The sequence below is a fragment of the Ptychodera flava genome, chromosome 13 (genome assembly GCF_041260155.1).
Source record: "Ptychodera flava strain L36383 chromosome 13, AS_Pfla_20210202, whole genome shotgun sequence".
NCBI classification, from domain to species: Eukaryota; Metazoa; Hemichordata; class Enteropneusta; family Ptychoderidae; genus Ptychodera; species Ptychodera flava.
In genome coordinates, this window is record NC_091940.1 from 23,906,182 (window position 1) to 23,933,722 (window position 27,541).

Consider the following 27,541-nt stretch of genomic DNA (forward strand, 5'->3'; position numbering starts at 1 on the left):
ATGCCATATCCCAAGATACGCCTTTGTGTGAGCCTAACCACCAACAAAGGTAAATAGACCGGTTATTCTTTTACTACCCGTTCTCTTCAAACAACTTTTTAACTGATAGGTTGTCAACAGGTCGTGAATTTTTGCCTTGAATATTCTGATGTGTTGGTTCAAAGGTTGGCAAGGTTTTACGTCTTGTACCTACACATGAAGGGACATTCTGTCCTCTACCCGAGATCTGTTCGGTACTTCAAGCTATGGAAGTACAATTATTATAGCTTGCCTTCACGTGTATTAGCGACTGTATATGATTGAAACAGCAGCAACAACGTCATAGTGTTTACAATTTGACTGGCAAGTGAGTATCAATTTTTATTTTTATTTATTTACACTTTTACTGAGCGGCCGAGTTACTGAAATAGTAATTTTCATCGGGGCTCATACAATTTTCGAAAAAAGGAAAAAATACATCTGTCAATACAAGAAAGCAAAAGTATACTAAAGGGGAACATTTCTTTTAACATATTCTTTCAGTTTACATTTGAATGTGTACAGACTAGTCAATTTTTCACTTCACTCGGTAATGAATTCCAAAATTTCGTGGCACGGAAATGAAAACTACGTTGTCCAGTGCCTAAAACACATCTTGGTACATGACAATTCTCACGTGCAGTAGAGCGTGTAAAATAACCATGAACATTACTTTGTGGAGTAAATAAATTAGATAAATATTGTGGAGCATAACCATTCATACATTTGAAACTTAAAAGTGCCATGAAATACAAAATTCTCTGTCTAATCGACATAACATTGAATGTAGAAAATAAAGCATCTGAGGGAAAATCAATTGACAACTCAAAAAGTGTGCGTAACGCCCGTTTTTGAAGAGTATAAACTTTGTCAACATTAGTTGCCGTTGCATTACCCCAAACAACACAACAATAATCTAAAGTACTCTGTATGAGACCATGATATAAGATAATACGACTATCAAAAGGGATATATCGACGTAATCTGCGCAGTAAACCAATTCGTTGACTAAGTTTTTTGCATAAATTACCTATATGAACGTTCCATGATAACGTTTCATCAAGTGTTACCCCTAAAATTCCACCACATTGTACTTGAGGAATAAAAGTGTCAGCAACCTGTACAGATAATGAACTGTGAGTTTCATTCAGACGACTGCGCTTAGAATGGGTTGTAATCAGAAGGCATTTCGATTTCCTGGCATTAATTCGCATATGATTCGTAGTAATCCAATTTGAAATAGGAGTGATATCTTTTCGTATTGCATCGTTAACATCACTAATGCATTTACCCTTTGCTAACATTGTTTGGTCATCTGCATACATATGTAAAGTAGAAGAATCAAGTATCAAGGTTGAATTCGCCTCACGGACGGATATTTCGACTCTCAAACGTTTACAATATTCTTTCGGCCTACAACGTTTTGTAGGAATTCATTTTGAAGATTATGGAGTTACTGTAAATAATTAATGTTTTCACCGGCGTATAGCTTTGTGAAAAGCGGTCATTTATTTCCCCCTTAGTACTGAGACAGGGATGGTGGCCATTTTGAATTTCAAATATCGGTAAATATTGGGTCATATGTTTCTCTGGAAAAAAATGTTCACAGTGACCCCCGATTCTATTCTTGAGTTTGAAAGAGAAGGGTTGAAAGTTTGCTTCTACAGAAAAGTTTCCCGTGGCAAAATAAATGAGTCCTGTGGCATAGTCCCTCCGTTTTACATCATCATTACACATAATTGGATAAATATAATGTAGAAATCAATGGAATATTAAAATGACGTTAAAGAAGTACAACTAACTAGGTTATTCTCTTTTCTATGTCACTTTTCCAAAGACAAGCTCGCCACGTGGCCTCTTTTCCGAGGCCGGCCCGAACACGTCCCATCGTCACTGCCCCCACCGGCCAGCGCGCAAATGAACGCATGGGTCATGCACAAATGGGTCGGTGGGAGAAGGATCTTTATCGTGTATATATGGTTTTAAGATTTGAAGATTCCAGGGGAAAACAGACACACAAACGTGCGGCAATGAATTCGATAGATGTACTCGCCAGGCACGTTTTATTCAGTTTGTGCAAGATTCATTTAATGACAATGCACCAAGTTACAGTCGGCAAAAATGTGCAACTTGCTACAATGGAAGCACGGTTTCCACAACCTGATCATTCAGCGATACTATGGCAGACTTTCATACAAGCCCATTGACTAACGATCAGGCCTTACTGTGTGTGTTTTGAAGAACCATCTGTCTGGGAGTTGTCGTTTTTTGGACAAGCAGCATTATTTTAAAGCCTATAAAGTAAATAACTTTCCACCGTAGACACGTTTTTTTTCGAGTGCCTATGCTTCAGTCAAACGTATTTGTAATAGATGCCTTATTCAACGTGATTCAAAGCCGTGAAATTAAAAGAATGCATGGAGAGTATAGGTCAAAGAACCTTATGTTTCGTCCATACAATGTCAACATTGCTACCAGTATATCGTTGTTTGTACTTGCTTGGCAATAGATGCAGGGAAATCAATATGCGTATAAAACATGTTTCGGGCACTATATACATATTTTGCTGGTATTAAAGGACGTTGAAGATCTACTCCAACAGCATCCCATTCTTCGATTGACGCCCTTCATTTCAAGTTCTTTCTCTTGTGAGATTGAATTGATGGGATGTGTCACATGATGTGACGCAGGGGAAGCAGTGTCGACGCTCAGAGAGAAGAACAGGCCGGTCCAGGCTTTTGTTCAGCGAGGTCAATATCTTCGTTTTATCGCGTTAGAGTTGGTGCACACACAGGACAACGAAATACCGTACTTCGCAGTAATTTGCAGGTGCTCTTGGTTTATTTTACTACAGTTTTACGCTCAGCCACGAGGCTCTTCCTGCTAGATTCTGAAAGTGCAGTGCAGTGCAGTCAGACCCCGGGAGTCAGACAAGCAGTTACATTGGAAATCATATACAACAGTAATAGTGCGCGTACTATTGAAAACTACAGAATGTTAAGAGCTATTGTCGTCTGCGCTTTTGTGGTTAAGATGGCGCTGGTGGCCCTTGAAGTGAATACTCTTGAAAGCAAACATCCAATGTTATATTTTAATGCCAGAGATGTAGCTGACCTTCGCCAAAGGGCAAGAACGACACACAAAGAGGTAGACAAACATATAAAGGCGGCAGTTGGGACGATGTTGGAAAACGAAGACTTTTACATGCCGCCGGCAAAATATGAGGACTTTGCTGGTCCGTCATATATGATTGAAATGTACGGGAACAATTTGGCGCCTTTGGCCCTTTACTGTCTGGTTCATCCGAGTGACGAAGAAGCTTTGACGTTCGTCATTCGATACATGGACAATCTCAGTCGTTTATCCAGTTGGCGTTCTACAGACACACCAACAAGTCTACTCCCCGTGTCGCACACGCTAACGGGTTTCGCCACGGCTTATGATTTTCTGTACGAGTACCTAGACGAGGACAGGAGGGGACTTTATCTCACACGCATCACCAGAGAAACGGAACAATTTTACAACAGTTCGTTCGAACAGTGGTGGGGCCATTCATACCTACAGAACCACGTCATGACCATACACACGTCACTCTTCCACGGGGCTCTGGTCGTGAGTCGACATGACCCGACGGCCTTGCCGTGGCTTCACAGGTCATTGGCTGCTCTTGAGCGCAACATGTTGCTCTTGAACCACATCGTCGACGGCTCCCTCACGGAAGGGGTTCACTACACCACGTACACATCTCGCTCCCTAACGCAGTACGTTCACCTTGTTCTTAGACATTTCAATGTCGACCACACCGCTGACATTTGGATCAGAAACCACTTCTGGTACTACTACTACACAACTCTACCCGGGTTGAGCCGAGCCGTGGGCATCGCCGACACACATTACACGTGGGGGTACGGACCGGAGAGTCAGTTAAAGTTTCTGGACGCCTTCGTCATGAAGAGTGGTCACGGAAACTGGCTGGCAAATGAGATACGGAAACGTCGAAGCCAGCACCATGGTGACAACAATAGAGAGCTAGAACCTCTGTTTTCAGAAAAATGGAGCACACTACACACTGAATTCATATGGCAGGATGCCCAACTAGCGGCAAAACCACCGTCTCGGCACGGGGAACCAGACCTACACATTTTCAGCGACTGGGGATTAGTGACGTACACCGATTCTGGCCCAAATGACGAGCATTCCACTTTCTTAGCGTTCAAATCGGGTAAAATGCACGGTAAAGCGATGTTCGACGTCGTTAACGACGGAATGTACAAATCTTGGATCCGCGGATGGAAGAGTTTCAATCCCGGACACGAACATCCTGATCAGAATTTGTTCATTTTTGCGCCGAATGGGAAACTTTTCATCACAGATGCAATGTACGGCCCGAAATATTCGTTTCTGAATAATGTCCTTGTGTTCAACGCACCGTTCGAAATTCTAAACGAAAGGTTCTACGGTCCGTGGGTCGGACAGCTCGGAGAATGTTCAAAATGGCTTAAGTGGAAAGAACCTGAAGCCAAAGAATACGGCGGCGACATCGTCACGGCGACACTAAGGTCTGGGCGTGTACATATCGCAGGAGAGGCAGTTGATGCTTATGCCCCGTACCTGGGATTGAAAAGTGTCTACCGCAACATTTTACTCTTGAACAAGGATCTGCTCCTCGTATTGGACCACATTGAATTGAAACCACGGAGCACAGTGACCGCTGCCGGTGCGTTTTTCCACAACATCGACCGGCCGTTTCAATCAAACGATGGCAACACGGGCGCCAGGGTGACGATTGATGAAGAAAACTATAATATAATCTGGCGAAAAGAAGGTCCCGGTGGAGTGAGCCACCTTTGTGGATCCGCTGAATATTGGTCAGCCTACGCAAACCGGACAACTCATTTTGTGAACATCACTTTTGAGCTGGAGAGAAAGACCCGGATGGCGTACGTCTTTTCCTCTCCGAGGATGTCCGTCACTGACCTACGATTCGTGAAGGCCCGGAGAGACTCTGTTCGGGTTGTGCTATCTACGGACAGCCGTTTATATACGGTTACATTTTTGACAACTCACCACGATCCGTCGGTTCGACAGCGCGAGATAGGGTCTCTTGGATTTGTGAAAGTCGTCGAGGGAAAACTCGAGCATTCGATTAGAATTGCACCGACTCGAAGAAAACGATTTCCCGCCGACCAAATCGCGATGAAAGACAGGTCATACAACACCAGCATCGGTGAAACACCTGGTGATGATGTCAGCATAGAATCTATTCACGTGATCGCGCTTACGGTCTCTCTCTTCTGCTTAGCACTGCTAATTCTAAAATTTTCCATTTCAAAGTATATGGGTAACGCCAATTTACAAAAACTAGTGAAGTGGTCGTTCCTTCCGTTATTCTCAATCTGCATCGTGACAATGCTTGTCATATTCGCCGACTTTGACATCCAATTCGTGAAGCTCGAGATGGCGTTCGACAGCTCTCGGTCTACAGGCCCTTCTGCGCGGAATCTCTCAGGGCCTTCTGCACGCAATCATAATCAACTTCCAACAATGTTCATCATGGCCGCACCGTGGTCGGGCGATGAACTCGTCAGCCAGATGTTCTACCACAATCCGGACTTCATATATTTTTCAAAACGCGACATCTCTCTTGCAGTGCGGCAGTTCAGTGGACATGCTGAGAGTACATGTATTGGAGGTAAATTTTGCCATATCTCTGAGGATTCAGTTGTCTCTCTTGTGCCAAAGTTGATGGAAAACCCCCTGCCTTATCTCAGACCAAAAGAAAACGCTTCGGCTGTAAACTTTGGTGATAAGCCGAAATCCAAAGAATACAATTCCGCATCTGAAAATGCAAACGTTGTAAATATCGAGAGGAAGCTGAATATTTCGATGTTGAAGCAGAATGACCATAATTACAAACTCTACAGCACTGAGATGTTGGTGAGTCACATACGGAGATATTCAAACGCAATTCGCGTGATGCACCTCTCTGATAGCGAACCTGCTAGTCTGTTACCGACGTTAAATTCAATTTCAAATTCGAACATTGTCGTCTACGTGGTGTGCGATCCAAGAAATTGGGTCGCTAATGTAATAACGTTCAATAAAATCGAGAACTGTACTCTAGACATTCTTCTGAAACATCTCGGTCACCGAGAAGGTCGGACTTCGTCGAGCAGAACTGACGATTTCTCAAATCATACAAGGTACCCCGTTCATCAGGCACTTGCCCGACTTTGGCTTTTAAAGATACGCAAGGACATTGATGCTCTTGACGTTATAAGGGATCACTCTTCGACAAAAGTACGGACTATTATGTGGGAGAAAGTAATCTCGAAACCGAGCGAAACAATCAGAGAACTTTATGAATTAATAGGTAACGTAATTCAAAGCCTGTCTTATGTATTTATGTGTGCATGTGTGCATGCATGCATGCATGCGTGTATGTATGTATGTATGTATGTATGTATGTATGTATGCATGTATGTATGTATGTATGTATGTATGTATGTATGTATGTATGTATGTATGTATGTATGTATGTGTGTGTGTGTGTGTGTGTATGTATGTATGTATGTATGTATGTATGTATGTATGTATGTATGTATGTATGTATGTATGTATGTATGTATGTATGTGTCTGTGTGTGTGTGTCTATGTGTGTGCGTATATGTAGATCTCTCTGTATCTTGCTAGAATACCTGAGTATAGGAATTGCAATATTTTAGTCGCAGTGGGATAGGGTTACCATTTGACTCACTCCATCTTTATCATTGACAGGCATTCCTCTTCATCCAGCGATGGAACATCAGATTTTGCAATCGGTGCGCAGTGGTGTCTTCAGAATTCCGTACATTGGTGTAATCAATCCAAACAGTAAACATCGTTGGGAAGATGTGTTGACAGAGATGGAATCCCGCGAGATCATGAAAATTTGCAGCGAGATCATACGAAAACTTAAATCCTTTCGTTATCCAATGAATTACAGTCCCTAATAACTGAACACACCGTCAGCGACCAACCGGTGGTCGACAACCCTGCTCTTGTGTGACTTTAGTACAACAAAGCTAACTTTTTACTGAAAACATTTCCAGTAATGTTATCGTTTTTCGAAAAATGACTTGAATAGCCTGAGCATGTTGACTCCTTTTCTACACTTTAAAATTGCTTGTATTTGTGCTTTTTCTGTGTATAAACACTATGGAAACAACACAAGCAGTGGGATCGTCGTCATTTCTTGGATGGGACAAGTGAACAAGTATGCGCCTTCAAAGAGAAAGACTTAAAGTTTTTGCTTAAAATTTTCTCGATGAAACTTTCAGTCATTCTTTTATACGAAATCAACGATAAAAATTGGGGTCATCGTGCAAAGTTTGGACCTAATGAAACAAATTACCCCAACATTTGCGATATTTGAAATAACACGATTGGAACTAATTTGGGATAATTGGATTTTCATATTTTTCAAATTTCTAAAACGTGTTAGGTGCCATATGGCTGATTGGTCCAATATTACAAATTACTCATAAAAACAAGTGTGTAACTTAAAAAGGGAAGCAGACCAGTTTACATTTGCAGGTTAAAACGACCTTACTCCATAATTCAAAAATCAAAAAAGTTCCAATCGTGTTAAATTCAGAATGGCCACCATCCTGCGTTAACTCTATGGAGGAAAATAAAACTTTGGAAATCTAAGAAGGCGAAAATTTGTCTTTTCTAAGAGCTTTAAAATGAGCTCCCCTCCCCCTCAAAGTGGTAGATTAGAAAAGAATTGTAGAAATTTGAGAGTCCGAATGTATGCCCCGTGGCGCGTTCTACCTCAACGGAGATGATTATGATTCATGTTGTTCAAGAGATAAGCATAGAAGTAGGTGCAGCATAAATTATTCGGACTCTAAATAACCCCGAGGACGGCATAGTAAATGTAGGCAATGTAACTGAAGGTTTTCAAGTGTAGGTCAAAGTCACTTTTTCAGACACGGTTTTCATTGCCATTGTGAAATGCCTTTCTCGTTTCCTAGAGCAATTAGTCTAACAAGGAGAAGATCAAACGTACAGCGTTACACCGATACGCTGTATCTGCGTTCTTTCGTTTCACTGCCTGAACAGTTTACACAAACCAGCGGGTACTTCTCCATAAAACACGAACATTTTGATAGGAACAGATTAAATACAAAGCTACGCTGCTCAAAGTGGTGTTGATGAAAGCACTGTAATATTTGAGCAGTTTTACAATTCAAAAAGTTTTAGTATACAGTAAGCAGATATCGTTGATAAATAACTTGCATGTGGAATGTTGAAATTGATTATTCCACAAAATTTCACCCATTCATATGATCAAACAGCAATTCCTCGGGACCCGTTGTCAGGAATGTTCCATACAAACTCTGTACACGTAATTCAGATTAGAGTTTCATCTGCAGAAAGTTTCAGCTCCCTTATATAACAACGTGTCCGCATGTATAGCTTCAGATTGACCTGATAGAGAAGCCAGCAAATTGGACATATTATGCATGTCAAAAATATCAAGAAAATGATTGACAGGGAATATAGAAGACCAAAATTTCTACTTCGTTGCTGATTACCAACTCGGTAGAGACTTGAATGCAAACGTTCACTGCAGCCATGGATACAAGAAAGGCGCCGTAACCATCGATTTTTACCGCATTTCGTATTAAGAAGATCCGCCATGACTATTATACAGAGGGGAATTCGATCAAGCATTGATTGCGAGGCGAATATCTCATGCCGGCAGCGCAGTAGTAATCCTACGTGAGGTTAATTGTTTCTGTCACGTTATTCAAGGCCAAGTTTCCCGAAGTTGCGTCTTCAAAACCAGTTGCCGTGCATGCCGTGCAGTTGCCGTGCATGCTTGTCATTGTAACATTCACCAATGTAGGCATGACATCGCCTTCATAGAGAATACCTACAAAAGACATCCAAGAAAGAATATTTCGTTTTTTTATGAATTCTTGTGAGTGTATCCAGGAGACAGCTTTAAGCGAAACTCTCGTTCATAAACTTAGAAAAATCTATGTCCTAAATTTGTCATTAAAGATCCGTCACACCCCCATGATACCATGTCGAGATACACAGTATTCAGATTGTCAACTCAGTCTGTCTGAAAAATGTGAATTCAGTTACGATTTAGAATTCAAACGTATACAATAACAGCGTACTTACAGACGCTGTGTCGACAAGCTAGGAAGCAAGTGTTTTACACACTTTGGGGAGTGATACAAGAAAATGAGGCTGAAATTAAAGTAGTGAAAAACGTTACAAATACTGAGCCTTTCAGACATCTTTAGATAAGTAAAACATTGGACGAACAAAAAGTTGATGAGACTGAGAAACACGACGTGGCCTCTTTAAGCTGTCTGGCTCATCTTAATACCTGCTATGCACGCCGTCAGAAAGTTGGCTGCGTTCCCAGCGATCATCGCTCTGACTACAATCGACGAGATGTCGTCCCGGCGTTCTGGGGCAATGCCCAACAGCGCCCCCAACATAATGCCAATACCACATAGGTGGGAAAAGCCACACAGTGCATATGTCGCAATCACCTCGGACCGAGCCTGTGGGAAGACGTCAGAACGATTAAACTCAGCTTCAGTTCATCTGATTTCAATGAACCGTGATTTATTTACATACCCGTTAAAACTGAGCTGTGCACCATTCAAATGTAAATAAATATTACCATCTGAGAATATATATATATATATATATATATATATATATATATATAAGGTCAATCTTAGAACAACCTGCCGTTCTACAGATCTTTTCGTCTATATATATATATATATATATATATATATTACCATCTGAGAATATATATCTATATATATATATATATATATATATATATATATATATATATATATATATATATACTGAAATATCAATATCATGCATCCTGCAATCTTCAGGCAAAATAATTGCAGGATTGTAGTTAAATGATTTGTATATATATATATATATATATATATAATATATATATATATATATATATATATATATATATATATATATATATTAGTTTAAACTGATTTGTATATATATATATATATATATATATATATATATAATATATTCGTTTATAGGAAATAGAAATGCAAATTTTACAAAAAGCGCCACAAACACCACTTGATTGGGCCAGATTTATAGATGACATTACTCCATCTGGGCACATGATAAATCCATAGTCAATGCTTTTCATCAATGCATCAACACTATGCACCCCACAATAAAATTTACCATGACACTCTCACAAACTTCCGTCCCCTTTCTGGATATTTCGCAACACTTAGATAAAGAGAATAACATAGAAACAGACTTGTAACAAAACCAACAGACACTAATCAATATTTGGCATTCACATCATCACATCCTAGACACACAAAACAGGCATTCCTTAAGGCTTAGCCGTCCGCATATGTAGGATATGTTCCAGTCATGATGGCGAGACATCCGCTTAAATGAATTGACAACATCATTAATCAAGCGGGGATACCCGGAAGGCTTGATTATAGACCAAGTAAATCGGGCCAAATCAACTCCCAGAAACACCCTCGTACAATACAAAATAAACCACACCAAACACGTATACCTTTTGTAGTTACCACGGCACCCAAACATCAAGCGGATCGTTAACGCTCACTTCAATATATTGCAAAAATCACCCCGTTGTAAAAGCGCGATCGCGGAAACTCCTATCATAGCACACCGCCGCAGTAGAAACCTGCGAGATCTACTGGTTCACAGTGAACTACAACAGTCCAATGCACCAGCAGGTTTCTACAAATGTGACTCTACCAGGGGCTGCAACATCTGTAAACATTCGACAAATGCCACCAGTTTTCATAGCCACTCAAATAATACAGTTTACATCATTACACAAAACATTACATGCAAGTCTAAAAACATAATATATTTCATAACCTGCAACAGATGCAAAAGACAGTGCGTAGGAGAGACCAAAACAGAGTTTCGACTAAGATTCAATAACCATCTGTCCACCATCCGTCGTAACTCAAACATGCCAGTAGCGATCCATTTCAATTCAGATCAACACACAATACAAGACGTATCAATAGCTGGCATTGTAAAAATTATTTTTTATGATAATAATAGGAAAAATCATCAGAAATAATGCCTACTCGACCTGTGCTCCCATTGTCTTTATTCAAATTCCAAAACTTGTAGCGCCCCCAGCCACACTATAAATACACATAATAACCATTCTCTCAATTGCCATTCAACATCTGAGACATTCAAACAGGTAAGAACCCCTGTATTTTCACCATACTGTCACTTAGTATTTACTCTGACATGTAACTTTTCGTACGAAAAATACCACTGTAACTCACTCCCTGTTGTAACATTTTGTTCTGAAGCTCCTGAGGAAGTCCTACTTTTAGGACGAAACGTTGTGCAGATATAATAAACTATTTGAACCAGCAGATTGGTACGTGTGTAATACCCTATAAACGAATATATCATGACCACGCCACCGACAACACTGGGGACAACCTGAAAAACCACAGTCGAACATATATATAATATATATATATATATATATATATATATATATATATATATATATATATATATATATATATATATATATATATATATATATATATATATATATACACATACACATACATATATGTTTGACTGTGGCAGGATGAATGATATTCAGTAACAGATATTATTACTTTGTACTTGAAGTAACGTATGTTATTATTTATGACGCCTTGCTTTAGCATCGAACACTGTATTTTCGCACGAGGACATCTGTATACTTCGAGATATATATATTTGTGTCAAATATTATCATCTCCGATTCCAAATGTGCAAAAGCAATGATATATTTTTGTATAAAATAAAGATATATATATATATATATATATATATATATATATATATATATATATATATATATATTTATCACATACATAGACCCAGTTATTCCTATAGTATGACATCACACTATGGTAATACGGTTTACAGAATTTCCGTATACCCCTACTTCTGACGTCAGAAGTAGGGGTATACGGTCGGAACTACTTTAATTAAACCTGTCAATGAACACCTGTTTTATCAGAAAAATTCTCACAGGAAAATGACGGGGGTTGTGGAGCATTTGGAAATGCAATGGTCAAGAGCATCGAGAAGGAAATAAAATGATAAAATATTTGCACCGATTTTTGTTCGAATCTCTCATATTTCAATGGCGCGAAAATGAGGACACGATCGTCTGCCCCTAAAATTTTAGACAAAGTGAGCAATGTCGTCAACCGAGCGTTACGTTGCCGTGTCCCAGGGCGAAATTGATGCATTCATAACCAACCAGCGCAAATCGAACACCATCAAAACAACAAATAATGCAGTTAGGCAACTGATTAAGTTTCTAGCAGCAACGGAGGATGGTTTTGATGCCGAAATTTTCAATTTTTCACCTGAAACGTCGGATTTGTACCTGTCGAAATTCTTCATTGGAGAGAGACAAAGCGATGGGACAGAATATGAACCGGACACTTTGACAACTTATCAACGGGGCATCGACAGGTATTTATCGGAGAACGGGTACAAATTTTCCATATGCCGGGATGCAGTATTTGCGAAATCTCAGGAGGCGATTCGAGCCAAACGATCTGATCTGAAGGCAAAAGGTAAAGGAAACAAATCCCGTGCCAGCGAACCCCTGACGGACAATGAAATCCTGATGATGCGCGAAAAAGGGGTGCTCGGAAACCATTCACCAGAATCGTTACTGTTTACAGTGTGGTGGAATAATACCAAACTATTGGGATTTCGAGCATCAGATGAAAACAAGAAATTGCTGTGGGGAGATATCAAATTAAAAGTTACAGCTTCGGGCAGAGAGTACGTTGAATTTAATGAACGCGACAACAAAACCCGCTCCGGACAATATGCCATCAATCGTCCGTATTCACCCAAGATGTTCGCCGTTGACAACAAAGCCATATGTCCGATCGAAACCTACAAGCTGTATCGTGACCATCGACCTGTTGAAATGTGTACGGACGACTCACGTTTTTATCTCGCCATCAATTACAAGCCAATTGGCAATATTTGGTATAAGCGACAGCCAATGGGGAAGAACAAATTAGAAAACATCGTGCAGACTATGGCCGAGAGAGCAGGTATACCGGGGCGTAAAACCAACCACAGCGCACGGAAAACAGCCATCCAAAAGCTCCACGATAGTGGCATCCCACCAACCCAAATAATGCAGCTTTCTGGTCATCGAAATGTTCAGTCAATCAATTCCTATGCCGTCAACTCCCTTCCCCAGCAAGAGCTCATGTCCGACATTTTGGTGGGCTTTGATAACGACCGGCAGTTGGCGATACCAACCGCACAGCCGAACGCTTCGTCGATTCCTCGTAACGCTCTGCCCCATGGTCCTGTGTCAGAAAATACGTCAACGCTCCCGACAAGTCACGTCTACCCAGCTCAATCCGGTTTGAATTCAAGTTCTGGGCAATGTGCTCTGGCAGCTGCAGCAGCGGGAATGTTTACAGGTGCTACGATGACGGGCTGTACCGTGAACGTTACAATAAATGTCGCTGGGTCGTCAGGGTTTCCGCAGCCACAACGAAGACGAAGGGCAGTCATATATGACACTAGCGATAGCTCACAGGAATGAACGTTGAATGACCAAGTTTAAACATTTCACAATCCAGCTTGTTGAAAGACGTGTTTTTTCATTCATGATTGTAAAGCAGTTTCATGTTTCTCTGTTTCTAAAGATAACCTTGAATTGTCGCATCGTTCTGTGTTTACATATTGGAGCGTTCGATTTTGACAGAAGCGGCCATTTGTTCATGTAATTTCCATTTTGACAGCGTAGTTGTATAATAATCGACAAAAACTCTGAAATATACAGTTAAATTATGGCTTTATTGTTATTTCGATGCCGAAGTAAAGGTTTCACATTTTCCTGTAATTTTGAATGAGTAAGGCAAGCGGCAGTTTCTGAGTTTGATCGCACATAATAACAATACATTAGGCTAACGCACGATTTTGAACCGCGTGGTCATTTCAATATTGACACTATGAAATAGTATTTTTGACGTTCGCACTTTACCTTAAAATAAAAATGTTGAATATGACGACACTGTGTCATTTTCCTTTCATCAGTTCTCTATGATCAGCTGCTATATCCATTCAAAGAAAGCTATATCCATTCAAACTTCGTGAGCATTGTGGTTTTACTCAGTAGAAACTGGCCGGCGTGGGCCGGTGCAATGTCCTGAATCAGCTGGGACCGCATAACTTCATCCGCCTCATTGACACAATAAAGTTCCACATAATATTGTACCGTAAAGCCAATTTTATTCAAAATTGAAAATAATTGGGTCTATGAATGTGATAAATATATAATCTCCCAGTATTCCTCACTCGTGTGACGTCATCGAAGACTCGGGTTCCCCCCACATAGCTGTATCCCTCCTCGCCTACCGGCTCGGAGGGATACTGCCGCTATGTGGGGGGAACCCTCGTCTTCGATGACGTCACACTCGTTCGGAATACTGGGAGATTATATATAAATATATATATATATATATATATATATATATATATATATATATATATATATTATATTATATATATATATATATATATATATATATATATATATATATATATATATAATAATTGCCTTATACCTTAAATTAGCACCGACAGTAGTTCAAATTTTTATTGCAATACTTTCCTTTTATTAATGCGATATTGAAAATATTTAACCCGCGGAATGCCTACGAATTGCATTTGCTGGGGTATATTTTCCTCTCTCCTTGTCCTCGTCCTCACAGCGCACATTCGACCACATTTAACCCCACCAGCCCAATTATACTCACAGATATCGTTGGCTCCAATCCCAGTTCGCGATTTTCCAAGATGATTGCCAGTTTCTTGAACGAGACAGTAACGCTTGTCACAATCTTCATACCGAGAAGTTCACCAACCACAAAACAGTCTTCCCAATCGACTCCCATCAAATATGCCAGCGGCATGAACACCCATGCGCAGATTAGCTGTAAGTATATTTGTAGATATTCGTCACAAACAAACAAATTCTTGAATTTTTCAGCGGAATTTCTTACACAGGGAAGCTGCTTACTAGAGTGTGATCTGACCCAAGCCAAACGATACGCCGCAGTTCCAGAAGCTTTCTTGTTTTGTATTAGTTAGCTTTTTGAATTGGCAACATGCTGCCATAAATGTGGGTTATTTACATAGCCAGTGAAATATGGATTATATGAAAAAATTTGGTCAGGGTGGAACGGTAATGATATGAATAAATCATATACGGTAAAAAATGTGGCGACAATGTGTTTTTAAATGGTTAAAGATCGTGGTCTATTCGGACGTTAATTCATTCACTTAGGGTTTGTAAGGCACAACTACCAATAACAAGAGATTCATGATTCGAAAACGTTTGGGATATTCAGGCAGTTCGCGCCTAGAAATTGAAAGACATAAACTGTTGTGCAAACTTGCTTAAAGGGAACTTTAAACCATTCTCTTCAAAATCGAAGATAAAAATTGGGCGTCACACTGCAAATTTGGATACTATTGAAGAAAATTACCCAATATTACCGGCATTTTATATTCAAACTGGCCGCCATCCAAAAATATTTATGTGGGGGAAAACAAAATTGCTGATTTTCACAGAAGCAAGCCGGTGAAAACTTTATTTACTACATACGCTTAAAAATGAGCCCGAAAAGTGGTGGGCCAAAAGAATATTGTAAATGTTTTGATAGTCCGAATATCTACACCGGGACACATTCTATACCTCAAGCCAAAATGAAAGCGTAACATGGCCTGACCTACGGGCCATCTATAGTTCGTTGAACGAGGCCGCTCATCTTTCATGAAAATATTATTATAATACGAATAGCGACTGTGAACAGCTAACGCAACGCTCGAAGGATCAAGTTGAGAAACTATTGCCCGAACTTACCTCAAAACTCAACTGTGGATAGCCAACCAAACCACCTGCCCAAGATAGCAGAGCGTTCAGAAATTCCAGGACAGCGAGAAACACAATGAAATTGGCAGCGATGTTGACAGCCAATGGAATAGCCGACCTTGCCCCACCGGACAAAGCATCTATAATGTTTCTATACTTCCTGCAATAGAAGAGGGAGGTATCCCCCATGGCCATATGTAAGTTTATTACAAAATTTTACAAAACTTTGGAGTGCATATGTATCAAACGTTGGAAAGCCGAGAGGGTTATCGAAGCCGCGAAGGTTGTCAAAGTCATCAGTATGACTTGCACAGTATTGTAACGTTCATTCCTATAGCTTATCTGCGGCATATCCTCTGCAAGACGCGTGGTAATTTGCTGCTGCCGCCTACCTTTCCTGAAATGGTGTCTCCATACGATAAATGAAAATATTAGAGCACGGAGGTTATATCAACAGGTAACTGTATTCTCTTGAAAATTTGAAACCGACTAATTTCTTTAATCAATTAGCATACTGAGAACAGCAATTGTCATTATCTGTCTGTTTGTCTGTCTGTCTGTCTATCATATACATGTCCCTCATTTGTACTCCCCTGCGGGACAGTTACTTACGCAATGCTACTTTTTACATTTTTCACATCATCAGCCCGCGAATTTTCAGTTTCTGGGTAAAATAACTTGGCTATGGCCAGTGCAGCCGGCGCTGACATCGCCGAAGCAGTAATCAGGTAAGAAGGACTCACACCGAAGGCAATTGCCGCCCCCATGATACTACCGGCAATTGTGGCGTAACCACCCGTTGCCACGGCGTGAAGTTCAGATTTCGTCATCGTCTTCATGTAGGGAGCCACAAGCAAGGCCGACTCGCTCTGATAAGATTGCGAAAAATGCGAACAAACAAAACAAATATATATATATATATATATATATATATATATTTATATATATTTATATATATATATATAATATAATATAATATAAGTAAGCAAATAAATAAATAATTGTGGAAATATATAGATTAATACGACAATGTTTGAGGAAGTAGATTCAAGAAAGTAAGAACTGCCATGACAGTTTAAAACTTTTGTGAACGAGGATGAAGGAATGTTCACGATATCTTCGATAGGCACATGACAGTTTAAAACTTTTGTGAACGAGGATGAAGGAATGTTCACGATATCTTCGATAGGCACGAGCTTTTCAATAATTTTTTCACACCAAGAATTTGTATTTGATTCATAATTGTAAGCACTTTTGAGAATTAAATCTAAGTGATGTATTTCAAAAAAGATCAAGAAAGAGTTCCATTATCTCGTACGTGTGATTTGTTTTATGTTTTCCAATAGTTGTTTTGGGGAAACGATATCAGTTCAACTTTGACGGCGGTGACGTCTATGCTATCATCTGTGTTAAAAGTACTTTTAAAAAACTGACATGAGAGGGAGAGTTGAGCATATAAGATCACAAATGATGACCCTCGCACCCGGGGGAGTACTCCCATAGAAAAGGTATACGGGTATGTGCTACTCGAATGGGTCACTTTTTCATGGGTCGATTTTTCATCCGTAAAACCCTTAAACAGTGGTCGATAACAAAGCAAACGTACCATGCTTCAGGAAAGCCTTCAATTCTAACAGAATAAAGATGAAAATTCCAAAATTTGTCAAAGACTACTTAACAATGGGTCATTTTTTTAGAATATACATCGGTAGATGTTTTCAACTCGGGCGGCACACCCCCATATGAAAATTTCAAGAGTAAACCCCGGGCCCTTCCTTTTCTGAGTCAAAACGCAGTATATCATGAAACACACCAAACACCACTAATTGATACACTCACCATACCAAGGAAGATATTTCCAGCCGCGTTCAAGGATTCGCTGGCCGAGGTGTGCATGGTGAACTGTAAAAACCAGGCCAACTTGCCGATGATGAGTTGAATAAGACCCACGTAATACAGACATGAGATGACTGAGCTTAGGAAAATCATTGTTGGAAGCACCTGGGAAGGAGAACGCCATATATGATTAAAGCAAGCAAAGTATGAAGGAAACACCAGAACCGTTGTACGGCAAATTGAAAGCAATAGTAACATATTGGAAAGTTATTAATTTGGTATAGCTTTGTGATGTAGGCTCCGTCAAAGTTGGTGAATTGAGAAATAGCTCGTTTGCCATATATTTTCATTGTGGGATTTTATTTCAATGTAATATATGGATCAGTTTGATGAGACGAAACTTCATCTAAGGACGACGCTTTATCGTTGAGTCAGAGCAGAACACTATTGGGCATAGACTCTCGAGGGTCTATGGTTTGGGCATAGACTCTCGAGAAAAACGTTTTTTATGATTTGGGATAATTAGGTTTGTAACAATTATATAAATGTAACGATTTTACCCATGTTTTGCTTTCCATCTTAAATGTTATATTCAAACTTTGTGATATTGTTTAAATTTACGCGTAAATTACGGTGTATGATTCAATATCGTTCAAAACATGTGACAAACATTAAACATTTCCAAGAATATGTGAACTTGTTTCGTTTTCCTTGGTCACTGAAATACTTGTTCTAATCTCAATTTGTTGTTTTGCCTAAACCAAAATGGAGTTTTTCACGTGTTTACAGTGTAGTCTGTCAGGGTTATTTCAAATACGCGCTAACGACATGAATGATTTATTATGCCTCAAAGTGACGTAAACGTTGGGACAAAAATGCCCTAAATCAAAAGTCGTCAGATTTTTTCGAAGTTTCTATATATCGTTCCATGATAAAGTTTACACAAAAGCGATATGTTTTCATAGAAATGAATCCTATTGAAGTGTCATAGTTAATCGATGTGTGTTTGTTATTTTGTTCGATGAAATCTATATTTTCATATTCACGCTATTCTATCGTTTTGTGAAATTTAAGCTGTAATTATTTCGAATTCATCACACTTTCCTTATAATCACCGCTATCTAATTATCCGAATTCGGTTCCAATCGTGTTGCAGGTAATATTATTTCCGATACAGCTGTCCTGTATCACGTTTACTGCCAAACTACACTGTTTCAAATGAAATTAATAGAACAGGAAAGTTTCATAAATGACCTATAACACAAACTTATGAGTATATTCGAGTCAGTGTGTCAGTGCGTCAATGCGTTCGTGTGCACGTACACCATGCATGTGGTGTTATCAAAGTGTGTATCTGATACATTTATCTTCCAGCTCTCTCACCTTGAATGCGAAATGGTGGTTGTACCAGAGCTCTCCGAACACAAATTCTGATCCCGCTTCAACGTAATTGATGAACGTGTTGACTTCGTTTCCGAGCGAGCGAAATGCTTCGAAGCCCCAGTTCGTTCTTAGAATCAGCAACGCAAGAATGATTTGAAGAATAAGGCCCCATATCACAGGCCTCCAACGAACCTTGATGAAGAAATGTAAGTTGTTAGTAGAGGGCGCCCTGTATTCTTGCTCCAGATAGATATGCTACATTAATTAAGTTTTCCCATCATTCAAGTGATGGAGTCGTTGCAATCATTGGATAGTCTGATGACACATATGGCTTCGCATTGAAACTGTTTTCGCCGTCGTATAAACATTCGCATTCGAGTACACTCGGGATCTTTCCACCTAGAGAAACGTGTTATGTATTTTGAGCAATAAAGCACACCCAGCGACGGTATACCAGGAGATTTTTACCAGTTCATGACATAAATGCACGAGCGACAGCGAGTGCATAAATGGAGTACAAATTGGTCAAAAGCGAGTGGTATGCCGTCGCTGGGTTTGATTTATTGCTATTATAGAAATAACGGACGACGCGCTGACCATTAACGTTTATTTGTGGGCAAGGGCGAGAGGAAAGCCAAATATTAACGGGCGAGGCTTGCCGAGCCCGTTAATTTGGCTTTCCTGGAGCCCGCGCCCACAAATAAACGTTAATGGTCAGAGCAGAGTCTGTTATTTCCATTATATTATCAGCGAACCCGAGCAAACCGTCAAAATTTCCGAAAATTTCAGGAGCGAACGACAACTGGGCCCAGAAACTAAGCATTACGCGACGCACTGTCACGCGCGCTGAAAAAATTGGCAAATCCGGAGATGTTTTCAGAAAAAATATCTCAACTTGACCTACAAGTGCTCCATTTTATTTTGTGATTGATTATGATTTACGTTTGAGCTGTAAAGTTACGATATTTTGAGTTGTTAATCTTATTATTCATATTCATGGCCATGTAAACAAACCATTACTGTGTATTTGTGGTCAGTCACGTGGTTCAGCTCGACCTATCAAAATGCGACGGGCAGGGCATGGTAATATAATATATCATAACAGTATATTGAAATTCTGGCAAGGAACGATAACAACAGATTTTTGCTCAAGCTGAGAGCTCACGCGTATGCCAGCCGTGGTATATCGCCAATATACCACCGTGACGGTTCTTTTCGCATCTCAACCAATCAGATCGCTGTATTTGCGCCATCAATATACTGGTATGATATAATACAAATTACACATTGCCACAATATCAAGATCACACGCTGTTATCGGCTGTCATGGTCAAAGATGCTGTTACAGTAGTTTCATCTCGCGTGACTGTAACTTACCTTGGACGGGTGTTTAGAAAACACAAAACAGAAGACAAAGATTGTTATGAGACCAACGAACGACATCATGTTTGATGGATTCTTTGAGGTTTCCAGGATGATCCAGACAGTCGCCAAAATCACTACGACCAATCCTGACAACCTGTTGATGAAACCCACCAAGATATAGTGGCCTAGTAAAGTTGTTCGAAAGAGTACTGCCATGCTCCCTGCTACTATAGAAATAACTGACGACGCGCTGACCACTAACGTTTATTTATGGGCAAAAGCCAGAGGAAAGCCAAAAATTAACGGGCGAGGCTTGCCGAGCCCAATAATTTGGTTTTCCTCTCGCCCGCGCCCATAAATAAACGTTAATGGTCAGCGCGGAGTCTGTTATTTCAATTGTATTATCAACGAACCCCGAAAAAACGTCAAAATTTACAAGACATTTCCGTGCGAACAACAAGGGGGCGCTAGAACCTGTCAGTGAGTAGTGCGCGCGTTGCAAAAATTTTGCAAATCCGGTATTTTTTTGAAAAAAGTGCCTAACAGGGCCCACAAATGCTCCATTTTATTTTGTGGTGGATTATCAATGATCTTTATACAAATCACAATTTTCGTTTTAGTCGTTAAGTTACTATGTTTACGATATTATTCATATTCATGGCATGAAAACAAACCATTACTGTGTATTTGTGGGCAGTCACGTAGTTTAGCTCGACCAATTAAAATGGCAATGGACAGTGCATGGTAATATAATTAAGTACAACGAACTGAACAATTGACTGGTCACTACAATTAAGACATGGTGTGTTTGATCTTGGAAATATCGAAGTAAATCAGATTTGATGCAAATATCTGAAACCAGTGCGTGGTAGTGGATCGTAACATCAACCCAAAATTAACGGGTTGTTTGGCCGACAACATTCCCGGATATAAAAAGTGATAGAAAGTGAAACACTGTTTGCCGAGACGATGTTTTGCAACAAAGTTCCTTCATGTCATTTGCACCTACATCACCAACACGAACTTATATATTTTACATCATTTTTTTAATTGTTTCTAATGTATGCTTTCGTTGCTCTCCAAATATCATGTGGAAATGCCTACATGAGAGAAAATGCCGAGAGAGTTTGACCGGTTGACCTCGCTGTTAATTTTATGCAGGAAATTACAATAACAATGCTTGGTCGAATGACGCAGTGCCTTGAGGGTGGGATCGCCAGTGGTATAGGGGGAGGAGTACCTTCCCGATGGTGATAAGTGGTGCGGATTACCGTCGACTAGGTGACTTGCGTTGCAAATACCTGGACTGAACCCACGCGTGGACTGAACCATTTGGTTTTTTTTGGGTGTCGATGGTACTTTGACAATAAAAGTAAAGATGCACAGATATCGAGTTTATTGTCTTGTTTATGAGCGGCCAGTATTTCCAACAGCATGAATTACGTGCATTTGCCCTAGAAGAAATAAATAATTTCGAATAAAACATCGCGAATATAACCACATTCCTTAAGCTCGACGTACCCCAAGAACCATGAAATCGCCCGACTTTCGATTGAAGAGATGAGTTTTGCCAAACCGCGTATACAGAAAAAGTGGCAGATGACTTTATTTTTAGAATCATAGACAGTATAGCGAGATGTAAAAAATGTGAAAGAGGCTCCCCACCTAACTATCCTAAATGTTTTTGTGTCGAGTTTGTGTTTGATTCGTTTCGAAAATGTGTTCCTACATTCTTATCCGATTGTGTGTGTTTAATAAAAATGTTTGTTTCGCTTTGGATATTTGTAGAGAAGTTTGGATTAGTGTGTACGGTAATGTTTTGTTTGTGTGGGGAAAGCTTATGGCGAGACGCAGCCGGACCTATGTTGTTACAAAAGTTGATAGAGTCGCCCTTTGACGCTCGCGTTTCGAAACCCGAGTGTGGTTTCTCATCAGTCGCAGTGTAGATTCATTCCTTAGTTTGTGTTTGTGAAAATTTATTTTAATGCATTTTAGTGGTCTTGCTTTCGATTAGCGAGGCAAGTATATCAATTTTTGTCACGTTGTGAGTCCGTTTGGTGGTTCGGTTTGTTTGTTCTATGTTTCTTTACTTCGGTAAATTTTGTTTTGACTGGTGTGTCTTTTAGATTTTTGCGGAGGTTTGTGAATTTTTAGGCAATAAGTACCACTGGGGGTACGGATTTTATGTTTATTGGATCAAGATACTCACAAGTATCCTGGTTGATGTGCTTGTTCTCGTACATTTTGATTCATAGTTCGTTTACTTTGTTTACTGTTTGTTCTGGCTTGTTGTGTATAATACCATGGATGTAAAAAATAGAGTGTTGCGTAATTGCCTTTCGCATTCGAGTACGTAATCGTTTGTGTTGACAATGACGAAAACCCGACCCTTGTCGAGGGTTTTTTTTCCCGAAATTTGTCTATTGTTTGCAAGCTGGTTTATCGCGATTCTTTTAGCACGCGACATGTTTGTTTCCTTGTTTGAAAGGGTATCTCTAGAAGTGCGAGTTTAGCAGCTTCAGATAGCTTTCAAGTTTTTGGTGTTTGTTGTTTGTGGAGCCCAATTTGACTTTTCTTTGAATTTGTGTTGTTGCGATTGTTTGTGTCTCACGATGTAGCGTAGTCACATTTTACGACTTTATTTGTTGAAATTCTGAGGTGGTTTTATTCTGTTTGGTTTTGTTGGCGTCCGAATTAATTTTAAGGCTTTGCCTAGTACTATTTTTCGGAGTTTCATAGTTTGAGCGATGATAGGTTGTGTTGAATTTCATGTTGTTGTCGGCTTTTCTTTGGAAATAGCTGATTTATTTCCACGGCCATTTTTTCTGTCACGTTATTTTTATGTGTACGATTTTTGTTATTTCTTTTAAGTGTTTGTGTGTTCTATGTCATTTTATGGGTTTTTTTGGGTAGTTCTCTTTTTGGAGTGTTTGGTGGCCCTGAAAAGGGCCGCTCGGTATGGGTTTTTGTTAGCGCTTGGCGCGTTTGTTTTGGCGATGAGCCTATAGCTTTTTTATGCTTCTTTTCGCCGATTCGATGTGCTTGGTAAGTAGGTGTTTGCCGCCTTCTTGTCACTGTGTGTGCGCACATGGACAGTCTGCATAGCCCTTGAATGTGGTCTCGATTTTGATCAAACCATGGATGTCTATTTTTTACATCCATGATCAAACCATGGAGGTACCTCCATGATCAAACTTACAATTTAGGAGTATATATCAAAACTGATAAATGATTTATGTTTTCACATGGGTTCACAAAAAGTTTCGCCCCGGTGTTAATTTTTGGCCCAGGAATTCCATCTACCCACCCTTTACAGAGTAGTAAGCTTATGGGGCAAGTAAATATGGATGCGCCGGTGCGATTCAACGATCAACCTGTATATCGCATCGAAAGTCAACAATTTACGGCACGGACTATGATTTTATAAGTTTATACACAGTCCCTCGTGGATAGAGAGACTGTGGTTTATATAAAAATTATAAGGCGCGGGGTATTATATATTGACTGATTACTGTAGCTATAGATAGGCTACATTCAGGACGGGCAGCGACGGGCAGTAATTAGTAGGCAAAACCACGGTCCCTCCACAGAGGGACCGTGGCAAAACAGGTGGTTTTCACCGTGGGCAGAACTCGGTGCAATGATACTGAACATTAATAGTTAGCCTGTCACCTTGAAGGTAATGCTGTAGGTGAAACAAGTAAGCTTACTTCAAACGCACGATGGTACAAACATTCCTACCTCCATGGTACAAACATGGAGGTACTTACTACCTCCATGGTACAAACAACACCACAAGTGAAACGTACACATAGAAATACACGCGTTCCTACGTTGTGCCCACCCGGGCCACGCGATTAAAATATGACTGATACTGCTGGATAGTGTTAATTGGGTCGGTAAACAGTCAACTAATAGTTTAATTGACTACCTGGGTGATTGGCAGGTCGTGTCCAACGACGCATATGCAAAGCAGGCCAAAAGACAAAAGCCCCAAAGTTATTGACAGCTGGCCAGGGGTCACCATGAATACGTAATGAAGCTTCACTACGCAGAAACTGCGTAGTCAAGCCCTTCTTAACCGGTCAAACTCTCTCGCATTTTCGGCATGTAGTGTTCAAATTTTCAACATGGCCTGCATGTGTGTGCTGTCCAATCACAGTCCCTCCACCAGATTATTGAGTACTGAATTTCAGGACAAACTTCAAGTCATATCCAAACCATAGCAGATATTGTGCACTATATTTGCGAAAATTTTGTATTTCGACACGCTTTAGGGAAAAGAATCGGAAATGTAAAAGCTGTGTATCCCAAAAATAATGCTAATATTATGACAAATTACCAATAACAATTAAAAATTTTTCAACAATTACAGCTACTTTTCCTTTCAAAGGTGAGTTAGTATCGTCGGGATGTCGGTCTTCGATAACGTACCATCGTATCACATTCCAGTGTTTATCGGCGAATGCTGTCAGTTGCATGCATATGGCGCTGTGTATTCTGCTCCCGAAGTTGTCCCTCATGTAGGCGTAGACAAAGCAGAAAACCACAAACACCGTGATGACCAGCAGTGCTACAGCTTCCTCAAAGTTGTAGTAAAGTGCATAGCAGAAATAAATAGCGTACAGGATTAACACAATCACTGCTATTCCTATCTTCAACTGTCTCTTGTACTTGTTGAAGAAACCATAGATGGCCGCCTGTACTCTTTCAACACCCTACAATGATATTACAGTGCAGAAAGGCTTAGTAAGAATAGATAAATATATAGATTCAGAGATACATACATAGACACGTAGACACACGCGTAGATACACACATACATACATACATACATACATACATACATACATACATACATACACACATACATACATACACACATACACACATACACACATACATACATACATACATACATACATACATACATACATACATACATACATACATACATACATACATACATACATACATACATACTTTGGTGTTTCTGATCAAACGGCATACAGTATAGCACATACCCTTGTAAAGCAGTTGTCAGTGTCATCTTCAATGTCATCGCCATCGTCGTCAGCAATTTCGATTTTCTCGCAGCTCTGTCGCCTCTTTGGAAGCGGTTCTACTATTCCGCTGTAATGGACACCATCTGCAATACCATCGTCATGTATAAGGGCAGTCTCTTTGATATTCTGTCAAAGACAAAGTCAACAATCCAAGTTATTATAAATATTATACACCTGCGTCTGTAACCTATAGAGTGTCGTCGTACAGTAAGTTTAGGTATCAGAGGATGCGGAGTCGCAGACGGCAGAAGTTGCAACTGAAAAATGACCTGAGGGCAGCCCTGCCCTCAGGGCAGCTCATAGCGGAGTAAACATGCATGTGCACAAGATTCAATGACGTCACAAATTATTTGATTATAGTCTCAGTCCGTATACCAATCTGCCCTGAGGGCAGCGATATAATATATGAGCTACCCTCAGGGCACACAGAGTCGTTTCCTATCCTTACAGCATTGCATAGTGTTTATATCCACCAATCTGCCCCGAGAGCAACAATATAATCAGAGCTGCTCTCTGGGCAGACATACATTTCCCATCCTTAAAGCATTGTGTAGTGTATATCAGAGCTGTACTTACGGCAGACATACTTTACCTATCCTATCTATCAATCTGCCCTAAGGGCAGCAATATATATGAGCTGCCCTCAGAGCCAGAGCAGACATACATTTCCTACCCTTACAGCATTGCACAGTGTATATCAGAGCTGCCCTAGAGCAGCCATACATTCTTATCCTATCTACAAATCTGCCCCGAGGGCAGCTATATATATATATATATATATATATATATATATATATATATATATATATATATATATATATATATATATATATATATATATATATATATGAGCTGCCCTCAGGACAGACGTACATTCCTAATCTTTACAGTATTGCATAGTATCAGAGCTGCCCTCAGGGCAGACATAGTAAACAGACATAGGGTACTTGCCCGCGTTAATGCTGACTGGGACTATTTTCAAATAATTTGTGACGTCATTGAATGCTGTGCACATATTTACTCCGCTGTAAGCTGCCCTGAGGGCAGTGCTGCCCTCAGGTCATTTTTCAGTTGCCTCTTCTGCCGTCTGCGGAGTGCAACTTGAATAACTTTGACGCGAAATGTTTGATCTTTGACCCCATAACACCTTTACATCAACAAGGGGAAAACAATTGAATATCTTATATTTCTTACAAAAAATAGACTTCAAAACATTCATTACTTCACGCAGTTAATAATAATGGCCATTCCAAAACCTCAATTTGAGTGAAATTAATGTACTACAATTTCTACCAGGTGCACTGCGCTTCGCGGGTTGAAATTTCATTAATTCTGTGCGTTTAGCAGACGCGCTGAACGCCAGTCTGCTCGCGATCGCTCAGTGCAGTGCGCGACGGACACAGTATAAAACGCCTTAATTTCTACTTTTTCTGGTACAATTTGTCTAAAAGGACGTAGAATAATGAGGTTGTTCACAAAATACGAGGATTTATGTCCTCGTACATCGTATGCTTCGTTATTGTCCACGACGCATGACTATATTTCCGCTACACGATGGACGAGGACATTAATTCAAGTATTTTGTGAATAACCTTATTATTATCAACACCTGTTGTCATCGACCCAAGTTCCCGGTAATGCATATTATATAAAAGAAGGATGCGTCTCGTGGACAGATAATTGGTCTCTCTTATTTTTACCACACTTTGCTGTTATGTCCCATTTTGTACTTAATTTGAAGCAACGTCTTTTTTTGAAAATCGAAAATTTATTAATTCAGAAATAGAGTTCAAATAGGCGTAGACGCCATTTTTCATTTAAATTTCGGTAAGTAATTTAAGTAATTTGTTTCTTTCAGTCTCTA

The 27,541-nt window shown here is 39.9% G+C and overlaps 2 protein-coding genes across 2 annotated transcripts; one reads left to right on the top strand and one right to left on the bottom strand.

The window, feature by feature from the left end:
- The first annotated feature begins 1,368 nt into the window (after nt 1-1,368).
- Nucleotides 1,369-7,517, top strand: LOC139147922 (dermatan-sulfate epimerase-like protein). The gene is made up of 2 exons (XM_070719146.1): nt 1,369-6,391; nt 6,796-7,517. Exons 1-2 carry the CDS (start codon nt 3,013-3,015, stop codon nt 7,008-7,010), a joined length of 3,594 nt encoding a protein of 1,197 aa, XP_070575247.1. The 5' UTR covers nt 1,369-3,012; the 3' UTR covers nt 7,011-7,517.
- A 690-nt stretch (nt 7,518-8,207) lies between these two features.
- LOC139148517 (solute carrier family 28 member 3-like) lies at nt 8,208-20,827 on the bottom strand. Its single transcript, XM_070720007.1, has 8 exons — nt 20,624-20,827; nt 19,247-19,438; nt 17,867-18,028; nt 16,640-16,896; nt 16,019-16,187; nt 14,910-15,086; nt 9,410-9,590; nt 8,208-8,941 (listed from the first exon to the last, which is right to left on the bottom strand). The coding sequence occupies exons 1-8, from the start codon at nt 20,825-20,827 to the stop codon at nt 8,784-8,786; spliced, it is 1,500 nt and encodes a 499-aa protein (XP_070576108.1). The 3' UTR covers nt 8,208-8,783.
- Nucleotides 20,828-27,541: the final 6,714 nt, after the last annotated feature.